The 21,374-nt window shown below is 45.5% G+C and overlaps 2 protein-coding genes across 11 annotated transcripts in view; one reads left to right on the forward strand and one right to left on the reverse strand.

Moving 5' to 3' along the window:
• Window positions 1-7,308: 7,308 nt before the first annotated feature.
• Window positions 7,309-9,797, reverse strand: LOC101031201 (trafficking protein particle complex subunit 2-like). Its single transcript, XM_003938175.4, has 2 exons — window positions 8,440-9,797; window positions 7,309-7,913 (listed from the first exon to the last, which is right to left on the reverse strand). The coding sequence occupies exon 2, from the start codon at window positions 7,892-7,894 to the stop codon at window positions 7,472-7,474; it is 423 nt and encodes a 140-aa protein (XP_003938224.1). The 5' UTR covers window positions 7,895-7,913; window positions 8,440-9,797; the 3' UTR covers window positions 7,309-7,471.
• Window positions 9,613-21,374, forward strand: part of CDC14B (cell division cycle 14B) — a 130,776-nt gene continuing 119,014 nt past the window's right edge. For 3 of the 10 annotated variants that reach the window (XM_074395584.1, XM_074395586.1, XM_074395585.1), the window contains exons 1-2: window positions 9,975-10,233; window positions 18,896-18,922. In XM_074395584.1, the coding sequence (XP_074251685.1) occupies window positions 10,074-10,233; window positions 18,896-18,922 (187 nt within the window). In that variant the 5' untranslated portion in view covers window positions 9,975-10,073. Of the gene's footprint in view, window positions 10,234-10,762; window positions 11,458-11,491; window positions 18,923-21,374 lie in introns of those variants that run through there. The other 7 variants (XR_012516702.1, XM_039475025.2, XM_039475028.2 and 4 more) reach the window with 5 other exon arrangements.

Raw genomic sequence — 21,374 nt, forward strand, 5'->3', positions numbered from 1 at the left:
GGCATGGTGGCGCATGCCTGTAATCCCAGCTACTGGGGAGGCTGAGGCAGGAGAATTGTTTGAACCCGGGAGGCGGAGGTTACCATGAGCCAAGATCACACCACTGCACTGCAGCCTGGGCAACAAGAGTGAAACTCCTTCTCCAAAAGAAGAAAAGAAAAGAAAAAATTGAAAGGTTAAAATAAGGCTGGGAGCGAAGGCTCACACCGGTAGTTGAAGCACTTTGGGAGGCAAAGGCAAGAGAACTGCTTGAGTCCAGGAGTTCAAGACCAGCCTGGGCTATGTAGCAAGATCCCGTTTCTAAAAAATTAAAAATTAAAAAAAAAAAAAATGACCAGATGTGGTGGTGTGCCTGTAGTCCCAGCTACTTGGGAGGCTGAGGCAGGAGGACTCCACTGAAGCCTGGGTGACAAAGTGAGACCCTGTCTTTGAAACATAGGCCAAAAAAATAACATGCAGCTTTACTAAGCTCCACTTTCGGTTCCGCCGTCAGAGCGCTGCAGTAGCATCTTTCTTGTTTGAGGTCTGTACTGTCCGCCTGCAGCGATGGCGGCCGTGCAGGGCCTGCGGGGGAAGGCAGAGGCCCCGACCGGGGCCGGCCGCCCCGGGGCTCCCGTCCACTGAGCCGGAGCCCGTGGAGGTGGAGGAGGGCGAGCTGGAGATCGTGCCGGCGCGGCGCTCGCTGAAGGAACTGATCCCGGACACAAGCAGAAGATACGAAAATAAGGCCGGCAGCTTCATCGCTGGATTGATGTCCCCTCCAAGGAAGCAATTGAGAAAGAACAGCGAGCCAAGCGCTTCCGTTTTCGATCAGAAGTAAACCTAACCCAAAGAAATGTTGCCTTGGACCGAGACAGGATGAAGAAAGGAATCCCCGAAGTGAGACTAGAGACAATCTATATTAGTGGAGTACATGAGGTGAGCACCCTAGATGTCTTTTCCTATTTTAAAGAATATCCTCGCCGGGTGCGGTGGCTCATGCCTGTAATCCCAGCACTTTGGGAGGCCGAGGCAGGTGGATCACGAGGTCGAGAGATCGAGACCATCCTGGTCAACATGGTGAAACCCAGTCTCCACTAAAAATACAAAACATTAGCTGGGCATGGTGGCACGTGCCTGTAATCCCAGCTACTCAGGAGGCTGAGGCAGGAGAATTGCCTGAACCCAGGAGGCGGAGGTTGCGGTGAGCCGAGATGGCGCCATTGCACTCCAGCCTGGGTAACAAGAGCGAAACTCCGTCTCAAAAAAAAAAAAAAAAAAAAAAGTGAAACTCCGTCTCAAAAAACAAAACAAAACAAAACAAAACAAAAAATATATATACATATATATATATACATATATATATATATATATATATATATATATATATATAAAACATTGTGTCTTTTAAAAGAAATGTTTTTACACAATTCAGCCAAAGAGCAGAGAACCGAAATTCTCACGATTGCCTTGGCCCTGACATCTGTTACCAGCACCCTTTTCCCAAGAAAAGTCAATTCCCAGGTGCTTAATGTACATCCTTCTAGGGGGAGGATGAGGGAAGGGGTCAGCTCACCCTTCCAGGGCCCTAGTGTGGAGGTGAATCTCACGGACCTGACCTCAGAGGCGCACTAGTACCGCCAGGTAGGTAAGAGAGGCAGCATTGATTCTGCTTCCCTTCCGCGCTCTGGACTGCTCATGTTAGGGGCCTTTTACTTGCTCTCAGCCTGACCTGAAGATCAAGTTCAGTGCTGTGGAATATTTAGGAACAAAAGACTGTGACCAGCCGGGCGCGGTGGCTCACGCCTGTAATCCCAGCACTTTGGGAGGCCGAGGCGGGTGGATCACAAGGTCAATAGATCGAGACCGTCCTGGTCAACACGGTGAAACCCCGTCTCTACTAAAAATACAAAAAATTAGGCCGGGCGAGGTGGCTCAAGCCTGTAATCCCAGCACTTTGGGAGGCCGAGGCGGGTGGATCACGAGGTCAAGAGATCGAGACCATCCTGGTCAACATGGTGAAACACAATCTCTACTAAAAACACAAAAAATTAGCTGGGCATGGTGGCGCGTGCCTGTAATCCCAGCTACTCGGGAGGCTGAGGCAGGAGAATTGCCTGAACCCAGGAGGCGGAGGCTGCGGTGAGCCGAGATCGCACCATTGCAGTCCAGCCTGGGTAACAAGAGCGAAACTCCGTCTCAAAAAGAAAACAAAAAAACAAAAAAACAACAACAACAAAGAAAATATTTTATTGTATGTTAATTATACCTCTTTTTTTTTTTTTTTTTTTTTTTTTTGGTAAAGTTCATTGGAAGTAGACACAGTAGGAAATGTTCCATAGTTGGAATTATACTTAAAAAGAAAGAAAATGAGCCGGGCACTGTGGCTCATGCCTGTAAACCCAGCTTTTAGGGAGGCAGAGGTGGGAGGATAGCTTGAGTCCAGGAGTTCGAGACTTGCCTGGGCAATATAGCTAGACCACAGTCTCTCTATATAGAAAGGAAAAAAACCAAAAAGACAAAAAGAAAAAAGAAAAAGAAAAAGAAAGGCTAGTCAAGTGCAGTAGTGAGAAGACTCCAAGAACTCCACCCTGTAACTGCCTGCGAACAATCAACTGAGGTAACTCACCGACTTTGGGGCTGCCTGAAATCAAATTTTTTTTTTTTTTTATGGAGTCTCACTCTGTTGCCCAGGCTAGAGTGCAGGGGCACGATCTCTGCTCACTGCAACCTCCGTCTCCCAAGTTCAAGCGATTCTCCTGCCAGCCTCCTGGGTAGCTGGGATTACAGGGACCCACCACCATTCCCAGCTAACTTTTGTATTTTTTTTTTTTTTGAGATGGAGTTTCGCTCTTGTTACCCAGGCTGGAGTGCAATGGTGCGATCTCGGCTCACAGCAACCTCCGCCTCCTGGGTTCAGGCAATTCTCCTGCCTCAGCCTCCTGAGTAGCTGGGATTACAGGCACACGCCACCATGCCCAGCTGATTTTTTGTATTTTTAGTAGAGACGGGGTTTCACCATGTTGACCAGGCTGGTCTCGATCTCTTGACCTTGTGATCCACCCGCGAGACTTTAATTTCAAAGTTCTGTATGGTCTTGGTTTAAATAAAAGTACCTCAGACGTAGCTGATTCTGCTTTGTGGTCAGATTATAAGAGGTCTAATTTATTTTGTACAATTAGGCATCCTGGTATCATAAGAAGCCAGAAGAAGACACTGAAATTATTATTTTATTTATTGATTGATTGATTTTTTTTGAGACGGAGTTTCTCTCTTGTTACCCAGGCTGGAGTGCAATGGCGCGATCTCGGCTCACCGGCAACCTCCGCCTCCTGGGTTCAGAATCTCCTGCCTCAGCCTCCTGAGTAGCTGGGATTACAGGCACGCGCCACCATGCCCAGCTAATTTCTTGTATTTTTAGTAGAGACGGGGTTTCACCACGTTGACCAGGATGGTCTCCATCTCTTGACCTCATGATCCACCTGCCTCGGCCTCCCAAAGTGCTGAGATTACAGGCTTGAGCCACCGCTCCCGGCCCTACACTGAAATTATTAAGCACGATAATTTTTTTTTTTTTTTTTTGAGACGGAGTTTCGCTCGTTACCCAGGCTGGAGTGCAATGGCGCGATCTCGGCTCACCGCAACCTCCGCCTCCCGGGTTCAGGCAATTCTCCTGCCTCAGCCTCCTGAGTAGCTGGGATTACAGGCACGCGCCACCACGCCCAGCTAATTTTTTGTATTTTTAGTAGAGACGGGGTTTCACCATGTTGACCAGGATGGCCTCGATCTCTCGACCTTGTGATCCACCCGCCTCGGCCTCCCAAAGTGCTGGGATTACAGGCTTGAGCCACCGCGCCCGGCCAAGCACGATAATTTAAAATGCTGTCTCCCTTGTGAACCAAAGAAGTAGAGATTTATGATCATTTTTGGATTATTTATTTTTCCTTTCTTTTCTTTTAATTGAGGTGGAGTCTCACTCTGTGGCCCAGGCTGGAGTATAGTGCTGTGATCTCTGCTCATTACAACCTCTGTCTCCAGAGTTCAAGCGATTTCCCCTCCCTCAGCCTCCCAAGTAACTGGGATTACAGGTGCACACCACCACACCCAGCTAGTTTTTGTATTTTAAGTAGTGTCGGGGTTTTACGGTATTGGCCAGGCGGTTCTCGAACTCCTGACCTCAAGTGATCCATCCGCCTTAGCCTCCCAAAGTGCTGGGATTACAGGCATGAGTCACTGTTCCTGGCCCCTATTTTTTTTGTTTTCATTTTTGAGATAGGGTCTCACCCTGTCACCCAGACTGGAGTGCAATGGTTCCATCATGGCTCAGGGCAGCCTGGAACTCCTGGGCTCAAGTGATCCTTCCACCTCAGCCTCCTGAGTAGCTGGGATTACAGGTGTGCACCACCATGTCCGGCTAATTTTTGTGGTGTGTGTTTGTTTTGAGACGGAGTCTCACCCTGTCGCCCAGGCAGGAGTGCAACGGTGTGATATTGGCTCACTGAAACCTCCATCTCCAGGGTTCAAGCAATTCTCCTGCCTCAGCCTCCTGAGTAGATGAAATTATAGGCACACGCCACCATGACAGGCTAATTTTTTTTGTATCTTTGGTAGACACAGGTTTTCACCATATTGTCTAGGCTGGTCTCAAACTCCTGACCTCGTGATCCACCTGCTTTGGGTCCCAAAGTGCTGGGATTACAGGCGTGAGTCACCGCGCCTGGCCCCTATAAGGTTTTAATACCATATTTTTGCTGTAACTTTTCTATGTTTAGATTATGTTTTGACACATGAATACTTACCACTGTGTTACAGTCACCTACAGTATTCAGCAGAGTAACATGCTATACCTGTTTGTAACCTAGGAGCAAGAGGGTCTACCATACCGCCTAGGTGTGTAGCAGACCCTACCATCTAGGTTTGTGTAAGTACACTCTATGATATTTGCACAATGATGAAATAACCTAGTGACACATTTCTTAGAAGCATCCCCATCGTTAAGCGATGCATGACTTTATTTTTAGCAGGAGTGTATATAACCAAAAAACAAATTAACAGCAGAAATATCGTTTTAAAAATCTACAATATTAAGGTGTGGTCTGAAGTCCAAAGAAGTTCATCCAAGTTTCTGACATTTTACACAACTATACAGGTTATTCAATTTCAGAAGCCCACCTGCAAGGCAGGGTCCCTTTAGACCAGGCGTCCCCAAACTTTTTACACAGGGGGCCAGTTCACTGTCCCTCAGACCATTGGAGGGCCACCACATACTGTGCTCCTCTCACTGACCACCAATGAAAGGGGTGCCCCTTCCTGAAGTGCGGCGGGGGGCTGGATAAATGGCCTCAGGGGGCCGCATGCAGCCCACGGGCGGTAGTTTGGCGATGCCTGCTTTAGACTCTGCTCCTGTCAGTGAAAAATGATGCCAGCCTCTTGGTACTCGAGTCACACGTGGTTCTGTACCCTGGATTTCCAAACCAAACTCATTTAGCAACCTAGGGTAACTGTCATGACCTCTCAAATGAGAATGCCATGCAACAGGGCATGAGTATGAAGCCTGTAGCAGTGTCCAGTATGTGGTGGTAGCTCAACATTCATTCCTTCCATTTTTAAGGTTCTAAAAGATTTTCATCCTAAGGGGCAGGAAGATAGCCGACTTCAGATTAATGTTGGGATTCCCAGGATATCCAATGAAACAAAACCAACTCTTTTTATACATGAGAGTGAGTATTTCAGTGTGTGTCCATTTTGCCATATACCTGTCCCCTAAAACCTCTAGTTTTATGGAAATTTAACGTTTTATGGAATATACCATATTTATCAAATTTAACCTTTTATGAAATTAACCAACTTACGGAAATTGACTTTGTACAAATTATTTATCTTCACATAATTAAAACTGTAACTCAGGCCGGGCCGGTGGCTCATGCCTGTAATCCCAGCACTTTGGGAGGCCGAGGTGGGTGGATCACGAGGTCAAGAGATCGAGACCATCCTGGTCAACAAGGTAAAACCCCGTCTCTACTAAAAATACAAAAATTAGCTGGGCTTGGGGGCCTGAACCTGTAGTCCCAGCTACTCAGGAGGCTGAGGCAGGAAAATTGCTTGAACCCAGGAGGCGGAGGTTGCAGTGAGCCGAGATCGCACTATTGCACTCCAGTCTGCGTAACAAGAGCGAAACTCCGTCTCAAAAAAAAAAACCAAAAAAACGGTAACTCGTGGATTCTGAAACTTACATTATTTGAAATTCACATTACATGTCTATCAATCAGTTGCTACTGATTTTGGTGTAAGGTTTCACATTTTCGGCCGGGTGTGGTGGCTCATGCCTGTAATCTCAACACTTTGGGAGGTCGAGGTGGGTGGATCACCTGAGGTTGGGAGTTTGAGAACAGCCTGACCAACATGGAGAAACCCCATCTGTACTAAAAATACAAAAATTAGCCAGGTGTGGTGGTGCCTGCCTGTAAACCCAGCTGCTCGGAAGGCTGAGGCAGGAGAATCGCTTGAACCTGGGAGACGGAGGTTGCGGTGAGCTGAGATTCCGCCATTGCACTCTGGCCTGGGCAAGAAGAGGGAAACTCTCAAAAAAAAAAAAAAAAAAGATTTCACATTTTCAGAATATGACCTACCTGGAATATACACATAAGGAAATGTTCCATAATTGTTTTAATTTCAGGATAAATTTACCTAGGAAAGATAGGAATATTTTAGAGAACCCCTCCTTTTTTTTCCTTTTCATTGTGCTGCTATAATGTTGAGAATCAACCAGATGCAACTGTTCCCTAAGCCCCACAGTTCAGGAAAAGACAACCCAGAGCCCATAGAGTTTTGGTTCCCACCCCAGCCTGGTCACTGCCACTCATCTGGGTCCCCGTGTCCTCACTGTGAAAACATAGCCTTGGACCAAATATTGTGTAAGGAGCTTTCAAGCCCTAAAATTCTATGATGAGTCATCAAGTAATGAACAACAAACTAACCAGGGAAGCAAACTAAAATACATTTCCTGTGGCCAAATTTTCAGAGCCCAGAGGTCAACTTATCAAAGAGGGGGAGGAGTCAAAGAGTTGAAGAGCAGTGCTACACACACAAAACAAGTACCAGCTTGGAAATAGTGGTTTTCTGCCTCTATCTAAAAGTGACAAAAATCAAAATATAAATAGGGTTTAAAACTGTAATATGTACACTCAGGACGCAGACTTCCTATGCTCAAGAAGGGAAGATACTTTTGCATAATTACAAAGTGTAGTCCTATACCTTGTCTGTTCATACTATACAAAGCATATTACACTTGCAAAATACGAAAATGTTTACATGGTATAATTATCTGTATTTATGACACTTTAATTAAAAAATATAAAAGGAATTTCATTAGGCTTAGATAAGCTGAGACTACACAAAAGTTTTCCAGGCTATTTAATCAAGTAACTTACAATGTACACATCCTGAGTATACACCATTGTGGTGACATCGTTTGTTTCAGAATTTCCTGCATTCAGCTTAAAAGGTGTTTCTTCCCAAGAAACTGCACTTTTCTGTCAAATGCACTTGATCGAATAGGAGAATTGGGTTCATAAAATGGATTCATTGAAAACTTTATATATAAATCATAAACATCAGTAAAGAAGCTCTTTATTCCATCTTCTTGTCTTATGTCATGAAGCATCATAAATCTCATATGCCCTGCAGTGACAAATGCTGACACAAACCACTTGTTGAGCTTGTCCACCGTTTTCAAGTACATGTTGTTCGACAGCCACATGTTCTCATCTACTAGGTCAAGAGCAGCATGAGCTATGAACTGGTTCAGATGACGATGGTCGTCTTTGGATTCTGCCTTCCCAGCTGGCAAAAACTCCATTTCAAAAACGGGATTATCATGGTGGCCAACGATCACAAAGTAGAAGCTCCCAGACATGGTCTTCAATATATGGCTCCTGCAGCAAGAGGCCGACAATGGAAACGCAATCAATTTTAATTTTTTTTTTTTTTGAGATGGAGTCTAGCTCTGTCACCTAGGCTAAAGTGCGGTGGCACAATCTGGCCTCACTGCAACCTCCGTCTCCCAGGTTCCCAACATTTAAACAAGTTACTCTGAAAAGACCAGAATGTCATGGAGGAATTTATTTTTCTGTACTTCTAGGGAGGAGCTGCACAAACCACTCCCTTGTATTATCTATTCAAAACAAGACCCACTCCTTTAGAATCCCTGGTAGTCTGGGAAACTGGGTGGTTTTCTAATACTGAGCCTCTAGGCCAGTCTGAAAGGTCTCCTCCTCCTCCAGGTCAAAACAAAGGACTGTGACCCTGCGGTTTCTGCTGAGATTTATTTGCCCAGTGCTGCACAGCCGCCCACGTCTCTAGCTTCTTTGCTGCCCCTACAAACATGTAGATCATATTAAATTTAAGGCCTTCACTGATTTCCTTAGGGGAAGCAGAGGAAGAATGAACATGAGAACCAACCTTAAGAAAAAGTGCTTAAAGAGTTGCTGATGTCTAGCTTCAGGCACAGCCCCCCTACTTCCTTATTTAGCAGTACTTAAGGTAAAAGCCCACAACAATAGAAGTCAGAGAGCCCCTTCCTGAGGTGCTCTACGAAAATTTGCATTTCTGAGAGGCTTCCAAGGGGCCTTACTCAAATTCATCTTTCTTTTCCCCAGGCTGGCAGTTAACTGAGGAACTGCAGGATAAAACGTTAAAGTGCTGGTGAAAAATAGGGATTGCATGCAGATGTAGAATTTGGGGCCAGGAAATCTAAACCCTGGCCTCCAATCGTCTCACCCTTTTAGAAGCTACCACGGACAACTGTTTAAAGGCCCTCTCAGATGACAGTTTTTGGTAAAGTTCCAGGAAGATAGAGCATTATTTTAATCCAGTAGAAAAAGAAGAGGATATGACCCTACGGCGTGCCAGATAAAAAAGTTCAAGGACCGAATTTGCCCCTTGCTTCAATACTTCGTAATATAATTGGACCTGTCGACACCTCGGATGTACACAGCAATGAGGGTATAAAATTACTGAGTTAATGTAGGTGCTGGATTCCGAGATGAGAAAGTCTGAGGTGCAAACCACTAGGGCATATTGTGCTTCCACGGAAGTTTTATCGGGTCCTCAAGATGCCCTTGCTTGGTCTTTTTGAAGGCTGGGCAGAGGTGGATAAATGGAGCGTGGTTGTTTAAACAGTTCTCCTGCAGTTCTGACATCCACTCTAGGTTAAATCCATACAGCTGCAGGTCACGTAATCCGGCCATGCTCTTCCCAGCTGGCAGCCATGGCAAAAGTCCCTTTCTCTTGGCGCGAAATCCAAGGAAATCCAAGAACTGCTCTAAGATCCACGCGCCAAAGCCCTGGCGTTAAGTTACTGGGGTGGGCGGACGTGTCAAGGGCTGGTGACCCCCCACAGCCAGCGGGGCCCTGGGGTGCTGGCACCCGGAGGCTACAGAGGAAACAAAAGTTGGGGGGCCGGCGAAGGTCGCGAGCACCCGCGATCTCTGATTGGCGGAGCCGCTCAGAGTTTTCTTTATGGCGTCACCGCGTACCTGCCTGTAGAAAGGCCCCGTCTCCGTGACGTCACGCCCCGCCGGCCAATCAGAGGCCGCGGTCGGCGGGCCCCGCGGAGGGCTGCGGGCCCTTTTTTGTGAATGAAGCGCCACGGAGCAGCCCTCCCGGGGTCCCCGCGAGCCGCGTCCCGCCGCGCCCCGGCGCCTCCGCAGCGGCGTCCGCGTCCGCGTCCGCGTCAGCGGGGGGCGCGCACGGTTACCCCGGGCAGCCCCGGCCGCCAGCGGCAGCCCCGTCGCCTCGGCCGCGCCGGCGGGCTGAGGGCAGCTGGGGGCGGGCTGGGGGCGCCGGCCGCGGCGGGGGGCGCTGTAGCGAGGGCTGCGGCGGGCGGCGGGCGGCGGGCGGCGGGCGGGAGCGGGGCGGGCGCCGTGGGCCGGGCCCCTCCTCCGGCTCCTGCGCGGCCGCCTCCCGCCGGCGCCCGCCGTCCCCGCAGCGCCGCTCCGCGCCCGCCGCCCCGAGCGCCCGAGCGGGGCTGGCGAGCGCCTCGGCGGGCGCGCGGGGCCATGGTCCGGGCGCCCTGACGGGCCGCGGCCGCCTCCATGAAGCGGAAGAGCGAGCGGCGGTCGACCTGGGCCGCCGCGCCCCCCTGCTCGCGGCGGGGCGCGTCCACCTCGCCGGGCGTGAAGAAGAGCCGCAGCTCCGCGCCGCAGGACCCGCGCCGCCCGGAGCCCGCGGACGACGTGTACCTGGACGTCACCGGTGAGCCGGCCCGCGGGCGCGCGGAGGGCCCCGGACGGCCGCACGCGGCGCGGGGCCCCGGCCCCCCTCCCGGGCTGCCCCGGGCCTCCGCGCCCGCCTCCCGAACGCCGCGTCCGCCGCACCCGCCTTAGCGGCGCGGCTCCGGGGAGCGCCCCCGCCCCAAGTTTCCAGCTGCGTGGGCCGCGAGCTGTAACTTCAGCCGGTGCGCCCTCCCACAGCCAGACCAGCCGAGGGCCGCCCTTCCCGGCCGCGGGCGTCAGCCCGGCGCCTCGAACCTGCGGTCCTCCCCGCGGGCGGCTTCGGAGAGCCTGTGGATTCCGCCTCCGGGGGTCGCCGGCCCGCTCGGCTCTCGCGCGAGTCACAGTCGGTCCCAGAGGATTCGCCGAGCGCGCCGGACGCGCCTGGCACGGGAGCTGCCCCTTTTTGGCGCTGGCCGTGTCCCCGCTGCTCCGTAGCCTCCGGGCCCCCGGGGCGCCGCGTTCCCTGCCCGGGGCGCCGCGTTCCCTGCCCGGCGCGGAAGCCCGAGCCCCTCTCCCGGTCGTCCTGCGCCCTGGCCCCCAGCGCGACCCCCGCAGGTCTCCGCTTCCCGGGGTCTGCTCCCCTCCGGGGCCTCGAAGAGGAAGGTGTCACGTTAATGGCACTCGAGCCAGCCGAATGCCCGGGTTGTCACTTGAGAAACCCCTGCCAGCCAGAGCAGGTAGCCTAGCAGCCCTTCGATAGCTGTTCTGTTAGTGCTGATTCGACCGTTCTTGGAGACTCATAAATCCAATTTGGCAGCTGTTAGGTTTGCTGGGATTGACAGTGACGCGTGTGAAGGCATTAAATGTGATGATGTATGTGGCAACGCTGTGTAAACAGCAGAGCTGTCCACGGTTTTGAGGGAATTGGCAGTCTTTCTGTGATGGGGAATGTGTCAACCTCGGGGCATGGCGTTGTTAAAAACTGTTTCCCGCCCTCAGCCTTTGATAAACCAGGTGAGCTGGAGTGGAGAGAACATTAAGTTGAGCGTTGGGACAAACGCAGATGTTAAGGAGAAATAATGTTTTAGGTTCATGGACGGTCTGGAAACTAAGGTCCATTTGAAACGAAGCTGAGAGCACAGCAGGTTTGTCGGCTTTGGTGGGTGGCCCTTGGGAGCCAGGGCGGGCAGAGGAAGGGGTTGCCCTGAGTACCAGTCCCTGGCAGTTAACTGTGGGGCCTGGGTGTGCAGTGGCGCTGCAGGAGGTGAAGCCTGCTGAGGCTGAGAACCAGGTCTGAGGTGAAGCCTGCTGAGGCTGAGAACCAGGTCCTTCAACGTTGTGCACTGCCGAGGAGAGGGCCTCGCCGAGGACGAGTGGGGCTGGGAGCCGGTGTGCCTACACATTGCTTCTGCCTGTTGTATTCATACCTCTTAAAACGATCTCTGTTGAATGGCATTTAATTTTAGGACAAATAATTCATTTTATATGGTACAGAACTCCAATTCTAAAGGTGCACAGGAGTATACACAGAAAAGTTGGTCTTGTAGATTCTAGGGGTCCTTCTCTAGAGGCAGCTACTCTTCCCAGTTCCTACATACATACTACATTTGCAGTATATTCTCTACCATACACGTGCGAGTAGCACACAACATGTGCACATGGTTCCATTTTCGTAGTGTTTTTTATTATAATGATTGTTCTGAATTGGTGCATTCAAGACTTACTTGATTTTAATTACCACTTAGGCCAGTGTACATACGGTTTTATGAATAAAACCATTAAAAAGTACATATAGATTTAAATGTATATATAGATTTAAATGTTTTTTAACCTATTTAAACAGTCCCTGTTGATGAACGTTTAGTCAGAAGGTTTGTGACAGCAAAGTCATTGGAGTAAATAAATGTTTCTCCTTGATGGAGACCAAATGTGATGTGGCTAGCCTTCGTGAGGCAGTCACCAATTAATTAACTTCAGAAAAATGTAACCAAGCAGAGTACTGAGGAGAGGTACATTATATGAAATAAAAATGCTATCAGATTTCCAGCTCTAATCATGGAAGGGTCCAGCTTTTATGTAAGGGAGCTCCAGGGAAGTAAAGATTATAGTCACCTTTCCCTGTGACTTTCTCTAGGTGTCTCTCAGTGATAGTCTTGGCTTCCTGGAAAAATGATACTTAATCAGTCTGTTGCAGTGTGATATACAAGGCCAATTAAAGTATCTTCAGATGCAGTGTTCAGATTACTTTTTATTGGGCTTTGGGGGAAGGTTTGAGGCCTGTCCTCAGCAAATGGCAACTACTCCTTTCCTTCCCTACCTGTTTTTCCCTCCATTATTGTTTTCTTAATTTAAAAAGCTGTGCATGGCTGGGCGTGGTGGCTCACATCTGTAATCCCAGCACTTTGGGAGGCCGAGGCGGGTGAAGTTAAGAGATGGAGATCATCCTGGCCAACATAGCAAAAACCCATCTCTACTAAAATACAAAAATTAGCTGGGCGTGGTGGTGTGCACCTATAGCCCCAACTACTCGGGAGGCTGAGGCAGGAGAATTGCTTGAAGCCAGGAGGCGGAGGTTACAGTGAGTTGAGATCCCGTCACTGCCTTCCAGCCTGGTGCCTGGCAAAAGAGGGAGACTCTGTTTCAAAAAAAAAAAAAAAAAAAAAAAAGCCCTGCATGTGCACTTCCAAACATTGTTAAATGAGTTTTATAGAGTCTCCCTCCTTTGGTAATGATTTTCATCCTTCAATTTTCTGTGCACATTCAAGTTTCTAGAAATTGTGCCATACCAGCAGGATTAGAGATCTCTCTTTTTCTCTCTCTCGCGCGCTCTCTCTCCCTCTCTTTTTTTTTTTTTTTTTTGTTGTTTGTTTTGTTTTTTGAGACAGTCTTTCTCTGTCACCCAGGCTGGAGTGCAGTGGCTCCATCTCAGCTCACCACAACTTCCACCTCCTGGGTTCAAGCGATTCTACTGCCTCAGCCTCCTGAGTAGCTGGGACTACAGGCGCGTGCCACCATGCCCAGCTAATTTTTGTATTATTAGGAGAGACGGGGTTTCAGTATGTTGGCCAGGCTGATCTCGAACTCCTGACCTCGTGATTCATCTGCCTTAGCCTCCCAAAGTGCTGAGATTACAGGCCTGAGCCACTGCACCTGCCGATTAATTTTTTGATGGTTGCATTGTATGGCTGCATCATGATTTAGTGGTAATAAATAGATGGTTATTTGGGAGTTTTCCAGTCCCTTTTTGCAAATGGCTACAGTAGCATCAGTGTATGTGTTTGTCTACAGTGTGACTGTATCTCTAGAGTACATTTCTAGAAGTGACGATGCCAGGCCAGAGTACATACAGACTTTATCCATTCCTCAGTGGACTTTTTGGCTATTATGAATAATGCTGCTGTGAACATTCATATGCAGGTTGTTGGATGGACATGTTTTCAGTTCCTTTGGATATCATACCTAGGAGTAGAATGGCAGGGTCACGTGGTAACCCCATGTTTAATGTTTGAGGAACTGTCAGACTCTTTTTGCAGAGTGAGGCTACACCACTAGCATTCCTCCCAGCAATGTACCAATTATTCTACATCCTCGCCAACACTTACTGGTTTTTTTTTTGAGACGGAGTTTTGCTCTTGTTACGCAGGCTGGAGTGCAATGGCGCAATCTCGGCTCACCGCAACCTCCGCCTCCTGGGTTCAGGCAATTCTCCTGCCTTAGCCTCCCAAGTAGCTGGGATTACAGGCACGCGCCACCATGCCCAGCTAATGTTTTGTATTTTTAGTAGAGACGGGGTTTCACCATGTTGACCAGGATGGTCTCGATCTCTTGACCTCGTGATTCACCCGCCTCGGCCTCCCAGAGTGCTGGGATTACAGGCTTGAGCCACCGCGCCTGCCAACACTTATTATTGGATTGACAGGATTCTTTCACAGTGGAGTAGGCTTGTAAAAATTAATGCATGTTGTCACTTCTGTCCAGCCTGCCTTTAAATACATCATTTTATTTTATTTTATTTATTTTATTTATTTATTTTTTTTGAGACGGAGTTTCGCTCTTGTTACCCAGGCTGGAGTGCAATGGCGCGATCTCGGCTCACCGCAACCTCCGCCTCCTGGGTTCAAGCAATTCTCCTGCCTCAGCCTCCTGAGTAGCTGGGATTACAGGCACACACCACCATGCCCAGCTAATTTTTTGTATTTTTTAGTAGAGACGGGGTTTCACCTTGTTGACCAGGATGGTCTCGATCTCTCGACCTCGTGATCCACCCGCCTCGGCCTCCCAAAGTGCTGGGATTACAGGCTTGAGCCACTGCGCCCGGCCTAAATACATCATTTTAAAACTTTAGTCCTTTGACATTTTTATTGCAACCTATTTAATCTGTAAATTGAATTCCTGTAGATCCCAGGATACTTCATGTGTGTGTATTTAACATAGGATGTTTAATGCCTATTTTTGTTCCTATCGTCTTTTGTTATATATCACTATCATTTAGTCTCTAGCCACCCATACCACTATACTGGGCATTTACTCTTACTAGGAGCAGACTAAGGGGTTTAATTCGCACCCCAACCCCATCCACCTCTCACTGAGCTGTCCATTCAGTTCTTGCCATGTGCACATGGATTTTTTTACTTGAACTGTACGCCTAGTGCAGTTTCAGTGCACCATGAAAATAAAAGGTCATAAAGACAATGTAGGCTGGGCGCAGTCGCTCACATCTGTAATCTTAGCACTGTGGGAGGCCAAGGCAGGCAGATCCCCTGAGGTCAGGAGTTCCAGACCAGCCTGGCTAATATGGTGAAACCCCATCTCTACTAAAAATGCAAAAATTAGCTGGGCGTCGTGGCATCCACCTGTAGTCCCAGCTACTCGGGAAGCTGAGGCAGGAGAATCCCTTGAACCTGGGAGGTGGAGGTTGTGGTGAGCAGAGATCGAACCACTGCATTCCACCCTGGGTGACAGAGAGAGACTCCATCTCAAACAAACAAACAAAAAAACTAGGCAGTGTAAACTGTAAGCGTTAATGCTAAAAAGATGCTGAGTAGAGATCAGAATGAGCTGTTATCAGTCTAGGAAACTTGAGGAAGTGGGGAGGTTAAGGAGGGTTTTCAAGGAAAAAATACTGGATTTTTCTTTGAACCTTGTTAATGTCAGAGGTCTGAATCTTTATCTCTATTTTCCTATCCCTTAAATAGGGACTTCCATTCATGGCAGTTTACTTCCTCCTTTACTCAGGAAAAAAAAATTTAAAGACTTTAACATTACTGCATATATCTATGTTCGATAATTTATCAGATGTAATAGTTGGTGCAGAGCTTCTATTTATTTTACTGTTTTTATTTTTAAAATTTCTGATTAGGCTGGGAGCAGTGGCCTATAATCCCAGCACTTTGGGAGGCCAAGGCAGGCAGATTGCTTGAGCCCAGGAGTTCAAGACCAGTCTGGCCAACATGGCAAAACCCCTATTCCAGAGGTTGAGGTGGGAGAATCACTTGAGCCTGGGAGGTTAAGGCCGTAGTGACCTTTGTTCATTATTCCACTGCACTCTAACCTGGGCAACAGAGACACAATAAAACCCTGTCTCAAAAAAAAAAAAAAAAAGAAAGAAAAGAGAAATTCTGATTAGTGAAGAATATTGGTAATAGCTACTGGCTAAAAGGTTCTTGGTGGTTTGTATTAAATTTATTTACCTTTTTATAAATAAGTTTTCCAATGTCTGCTGTGATCTGACTTTTAAAGACTGAATTATAACAGTAAATAATTTTATTGGAGAAACACTAATTGAGGTCAGAATTGTGATTTTAAAGCACTGGTAATGGTGATGTATTGGATACTCATCAAGTAAATTAAACAAATACAGCATTTCTCCTCCCTCTTTCCTTTTTAGGATCTTTAAAATTCACAGCAGACATTACACAGGGAAAATTTATTCATTAATTCAAGAAGTATTTATTGCATGCTTACTATGTAAAATAGTCATGCATATTCATTGCAGTGATGGAAGTACATTTTTCTTGATAGAAAAGGAATGCTGTTATGTAGAGCACTAAGTCAAGGAGAAAAATTGTCTTTTCTTCAAGAGTTTTGTGCTACAGTAGTTTCAGAACGGAAGCCCGTCGTAGTATGTAGTGTGCGTTTTTCTTCTTGCTTATGTCTTGGTTCTCTACTTACTCTTAAATTTGTCTGTAATGTGAATTTGTATTCTACGCTTGCTTAATTCTTCAACATCTGCACTTCTGATGTTCATGTTACCTGCTTTATATCTAATTCCTTAGGCACTCCAACACCACATGCAGGCAACAGTTTGACAGTTTCAGATGTCACTCCTTAAATGGACATGCAGAGTAGTTGGGCGCAGACGTGAAGGCAAAGTGGACTAATTGTGTTGCAGAAACGGTACTGATGCCAGGGAGTTGCCAGTCAGTGCAAGTTGTAATTGCTCTCTTCTTTTGAGTGAGAAGGAATGTTCCCCGTTTCTATCAGGGTTAGGAAGAGCTGAACTGAAACCACACTGGATTTTTAGGATGGAAGAAGGGCATTGGTGCACACAAATGACATTTCTCGAAAGCTCTGAGATGGTCTGTGGGAATCACTAAATTGATAGGTCAAATGCTTTGCTTATAGGGGAAAGAATTTCAGATCAAAACCCTCCACTTTCCCTCCTGAAGCAGCCAAGGACCAGAGATAAAATTGGGCCTCATTGATGTAGTTTCCTTTTGGCAAAGCCGTGACTACCTGACTTTTACTGTTGCCAGCAGATAAAGCTGCTTCACAGTTGTGCGTAAATGATCTATTGGACATCTCCTAGTTAGTCCTGTGCTACTTAGGCTAGGAGATGAATAATTACCTACTGAATTTGGGAAAAATGAGCAAACCAAGTACATAATTCAGGTCATGCTGTTTTCCAAATTGACTGTCATTAACAGTCCCAGTTTTCCAGACATTTTATTCATTCAACAAATGCATAATGAATTTGTGCAAATGAATACCTACTCTTCCAAGCTTTCTTCGGCTTCAAGTGCTAAAAATAGAGTACCGCTAGAGACAGTCCCTGTGCTCATGGAGTTTATGTTTTCTGTGTTAATTGAGAAAATAACACTGGGAGGGTCTGAGGAACCAGCATATGAGTAATCATATTGTGACTGAAATCATTGGAGAAGAAAAACTTTAATCAAAGAGTTTTTGAAGAGCCAATTCTATGAGGCCAGCTAAGCTACCTGTTAGTTATGAGGACACCAAGGAAACCTAGTCTCTGTCCCATCCTGGGGTTGAGCACAGATGGATTATTAATAACCTTTTGGAGCCTGGATGCTCTCATCTGTAACAGATTTGTTACGAGAGTGAAGTGAAGGGGATGCATACGAAGTGCCTGGCTTGATGCCCGTTGATGGCCAGGGCTACATCAGTGTTCTCTTGTGTCACACGCATGACAGCAGCCACGAGTACAAAGGGCAGGCTGAGGCACAGTCATCACGCCTGGAAGGGTTTCAAGCAAACATTCCCGTGTACTTGCACAAAAGGTTCAGTGAATCAGCACAGCGGCAATGCAGTGTGTTCCTCTCTCTGCTTCTGAGAGCAGGCTCAGGGCAGAAATGCTCCAGATGAGGCTGGCTCAGTATTTGTCAGAGCAGTGGAGGAGGTTTGGCGCCGTGGTGATCGTCTTTTCTGCCTTGGGAGAAATGTTACGGTTTCTCTTTAGAAAGATTCCCTATAAAAGGAGGAATAAACCAAAGCTGTTACTTCATTCTTGAAGCTGTTGTTATGTATTTTTATTACACTGAAGACTTATATTGCCTAATATTAAATTGCAGCTAATCTTGTTGTTGGGGAGGTCTTCTTAAAAGATGGGAGACCCCCTTACCATGGGAGAGCCTGAGGTAGAAAATGAAACCATATATGAAATTATTTACTGATAGAATATAAATTTTCAGAGTGGTTCATTTAAAAAATGGTCTCATGTGTGTTTTAAAATAGTGTTTCACAGATGATTAGCCAAAATATTTGAAACTGATGGTGCATATTATTGGAAGACAGGGCCTTTTTAAAAATTTTTTGTTTGTAAGACAAATTGCCTTTCAAAGGACGTTTCTATGCTTAATGTGTAGCAGAGAGAAACAAGTTACTTGGAAAGGTTGGGAATAGGATATAAAGAATAAATTAGATTTTTAAATCTATTTTTTATTACTCTGGGAGAAATGAATTTTAGTCGCCAGTGTTTTGTTTTCCTTCCCATCTTAGCTACTGAATATTTTTATAACCTAAGCAAATCCTTCACATTAAAATTGTTATAAGGATCTGTAAGTTAACATGAAAACATGGACAGACCATCTGAACATCTCAAAGCCACGCCTCATCTAGATCAGGTGCCTTATGGATGAGGTAAGTAGGTGTGGGGTTGTTGAGGACAAATGTGGAAGATATTGTATTAGAGACAAACAGACTGGTTTGCAGGAACTAACCAATCTTCAAATATTGTTTCTTTCCACTATTTCATTTTTAGCTTTCAAAGTGAGTCATTTGATTTCTAGTTTTATAAGAAGAATTGACTTCCATATTAGGCAGGGATTACTTTTGAAAACATTTTCCAAAATTGATTGTAACCTTGTAAACTCAAGGATATTGAAGTGGAATGTGTACGTCTCATCTGGACTCTCTAGTTTATACGAAAGTTTTACGCCCTTTTCTCTCTTTTTTTTCTATAGCTTTTCATGGATACTGCTCCAACAAAGGTATTCAGATCATTGACTACTTTGCAGTTCTTTTATATGACTTGAAACTGTAGAATTTAATCTGTTAGTTGTCATTCTTGGTTCCGTCCTTTCCTGTTTGCTTGTCTTAATCTTAGGTAGCAGATTCAGTTTTCCTTAACTGTAGAGTAGTGTTGGTATGTTTATGACTTAAGTTGAAATTTGTCTTTATATGAAAAGTTTTGTTGATTTCTATGATAGTTAATACTAAAAGTAGTTTTTACGATATTTTATTGGATTAATATGAATGCCAAGTTTGGATGGTAGATAGTTTTGGTAATATTCAATTTTCCTTTTTAAATTGAATCTCACTTTTGTAGGCTCTTGTGGAAAGGGTACTCACAATGAGTTGTTACAACTTTAACATCTACTCTTGATTTTTTTCTGAGGTCATTTAGTTCTTTCCAGACATTTATTTGATTAATAGACAGGTTTATATCATATTTACTGAGTTTGGCAAGAGGGAGGTATCATGAAATGCTAACTTGGGGAACAGGGAAGTGCTTTTATATTTCTTTTTGAATTTAAAAAGCATTCTTATTCATTTTGACTTTTAGATGCCTCAGATATGGGCAGTAAGCAGAAAACAAATCTGAATGAGCGTGTGTGTGTGTGTGTGTGTGTGTGTGTCTGTCTGTCTGTCTGTCTGTCTACATGTCTTTCCAATTTAAAACAATTCTTACTTTAATCTCTTGGTCTTTTATACAGCTTTTTAAATCTCAGCATTTATTTATATTCTAGAGGAGCAATTCTTAGCAAATGCTTTATTCACCAGTTGGTTCAAAAATTTAGTCTCATTCATTGTCTTGAGTCTGAAAAGCTGAAGAAGCTAGGCTGGATAAATTAATTCTAGTTGCATAAGATCACATATCGACTTCATTTCTCAGGTAGTTCAGTTTTATACCATTAAAATTTTGTTGGCAGTGTACTTTTTACAAAATAAAAACATCTTGTTCCTGATGTCTGTGATATTTGTTGTTCCTTCAGGTTCTCATTTGAAAGTAAAATTACTATCTTGGCACTGCTGTGCAATTTATGACATTGATCTTTCTATATCCAATCCATAATGCAATACAATCATTACAAATTCTGAATTCTGCAAAGCCTTCTCTTGATTTTAGGGCCATCTCAGCTGAATCATTCTTTGTATTTTGCTCATTTATTATTTGTATTTATATGACTGGTGCTATGGAACTAATTAATGTATTTATTCTACAAGTATTTATTAAGCAACTGCTTGAATTGGGCCAACTGTTATTTTAAAAAGCAGGGGCAAGGGATGTTATAAATTATGCTCCTTTTCCCTAAAGACTGACAAAGAATACACTCTTAAGTCATCATCTCAATCAAGACAGGTAATGAAAGAATTAGTCATTATATAGTTTGTTCTCTTCTTCATTTAAACAGCATCAATTTCAAAGAATTGTGTGTTGGAAATGTCACTCGATAATTCCCATACAAAATGAATAATTTAGACTGAGCGGAGTGGCTCACACCCGTGATCCCAGCACTTTGGGGAGACCATGGCAGGCAGATCACTTGAGGTCAGGAGTTCAGTATCAGCCTGGCCAACATGGTAAAACCCATCTCTACTAAAAATACAAAATTAGCTAGATGTGACAGGTGACTGTAAGCTCAGCTCCTTGGGAGGCTGAGGCAGGAGAATTGCTTGAACTGGAGGTTGCAGTGAGCAGAGATTGCGCCACTGCATTCCAGCCTGGGTGAGAGTGAGACTCCGTCTCAAAAAAAGATAAATAACTTTTCCAGTGTCTGGTGAAAATGATTTGTCTTGTGATGTGTCTTTTCATGTGTGTTTTAACCTTTAAAAGAAGCAACAGGGCAAGTGTCATTTTGGTATGTAACTAATTATGCATTATATAAGTTTATGTTAATGATTCACTGAAAACCCTATCTCTACTAAAACATATCTAAAGGAAAAGGTTTACATTTCAATTAATTCTATATCTCTAATTTGAATCTCCAGCTATCCCAGAGGATATAATTTAAAATAAGATGTTTTGTTTATTCTTGGTAAGAAGTAATTACAGAGCACCTTTAAGCTGGGTATTGCTTCATAAATTGAAGGCACTGAAGATAAAAATTACTAAATATTTCGGGAACTAGATTTAATTGTGTGTCTTGAACTGAAAAACATTCTAATTTTTCATTCTTTTATGGGCGCTGGGGAAGAACTGCTTTGACATGAATGTGTAACAATTCAAATGTCGGTCTTAGATTTTGGAGAGTTGTTCTCAGTTTGCTCTTGGAATTTATTATTGTAATACTGTCATTAGATAGCTTGTTGGAAGCACCTAATACTGAAAGTGAAGCATCTTAACGTTTATCTCTTTTCTTTCTGACAATGAACTGTCAAAAAAGCTTTGAGTTTAGGTAGCAAGCACAACTGAGGCTGGGATTTTAACTCCACTATTAA

This window comes from Saimiri boliviensis, chromosome 2 (genome assembly GCF_048565385.1).
Source record: "Saimiri boliviensis isolate mSaiBol1 chromosome 2, mSaiBol1.pri, whole genome shotgun sequence".
NCBI lineage: Eukaryota > Metazoa > Chordata > Mammalia > Primates > Cebidae > Saimiri > Saimiri boliviensis.

Coding starts and splice junctions, on each gene's coding strand:
- LOC101031201 (XM_003938175.4), bottom strand. CDS start 7,894: ATGTCTGGGAGCTTCTACTTTGTGATCGTTGGCCACCATGATAATCCC.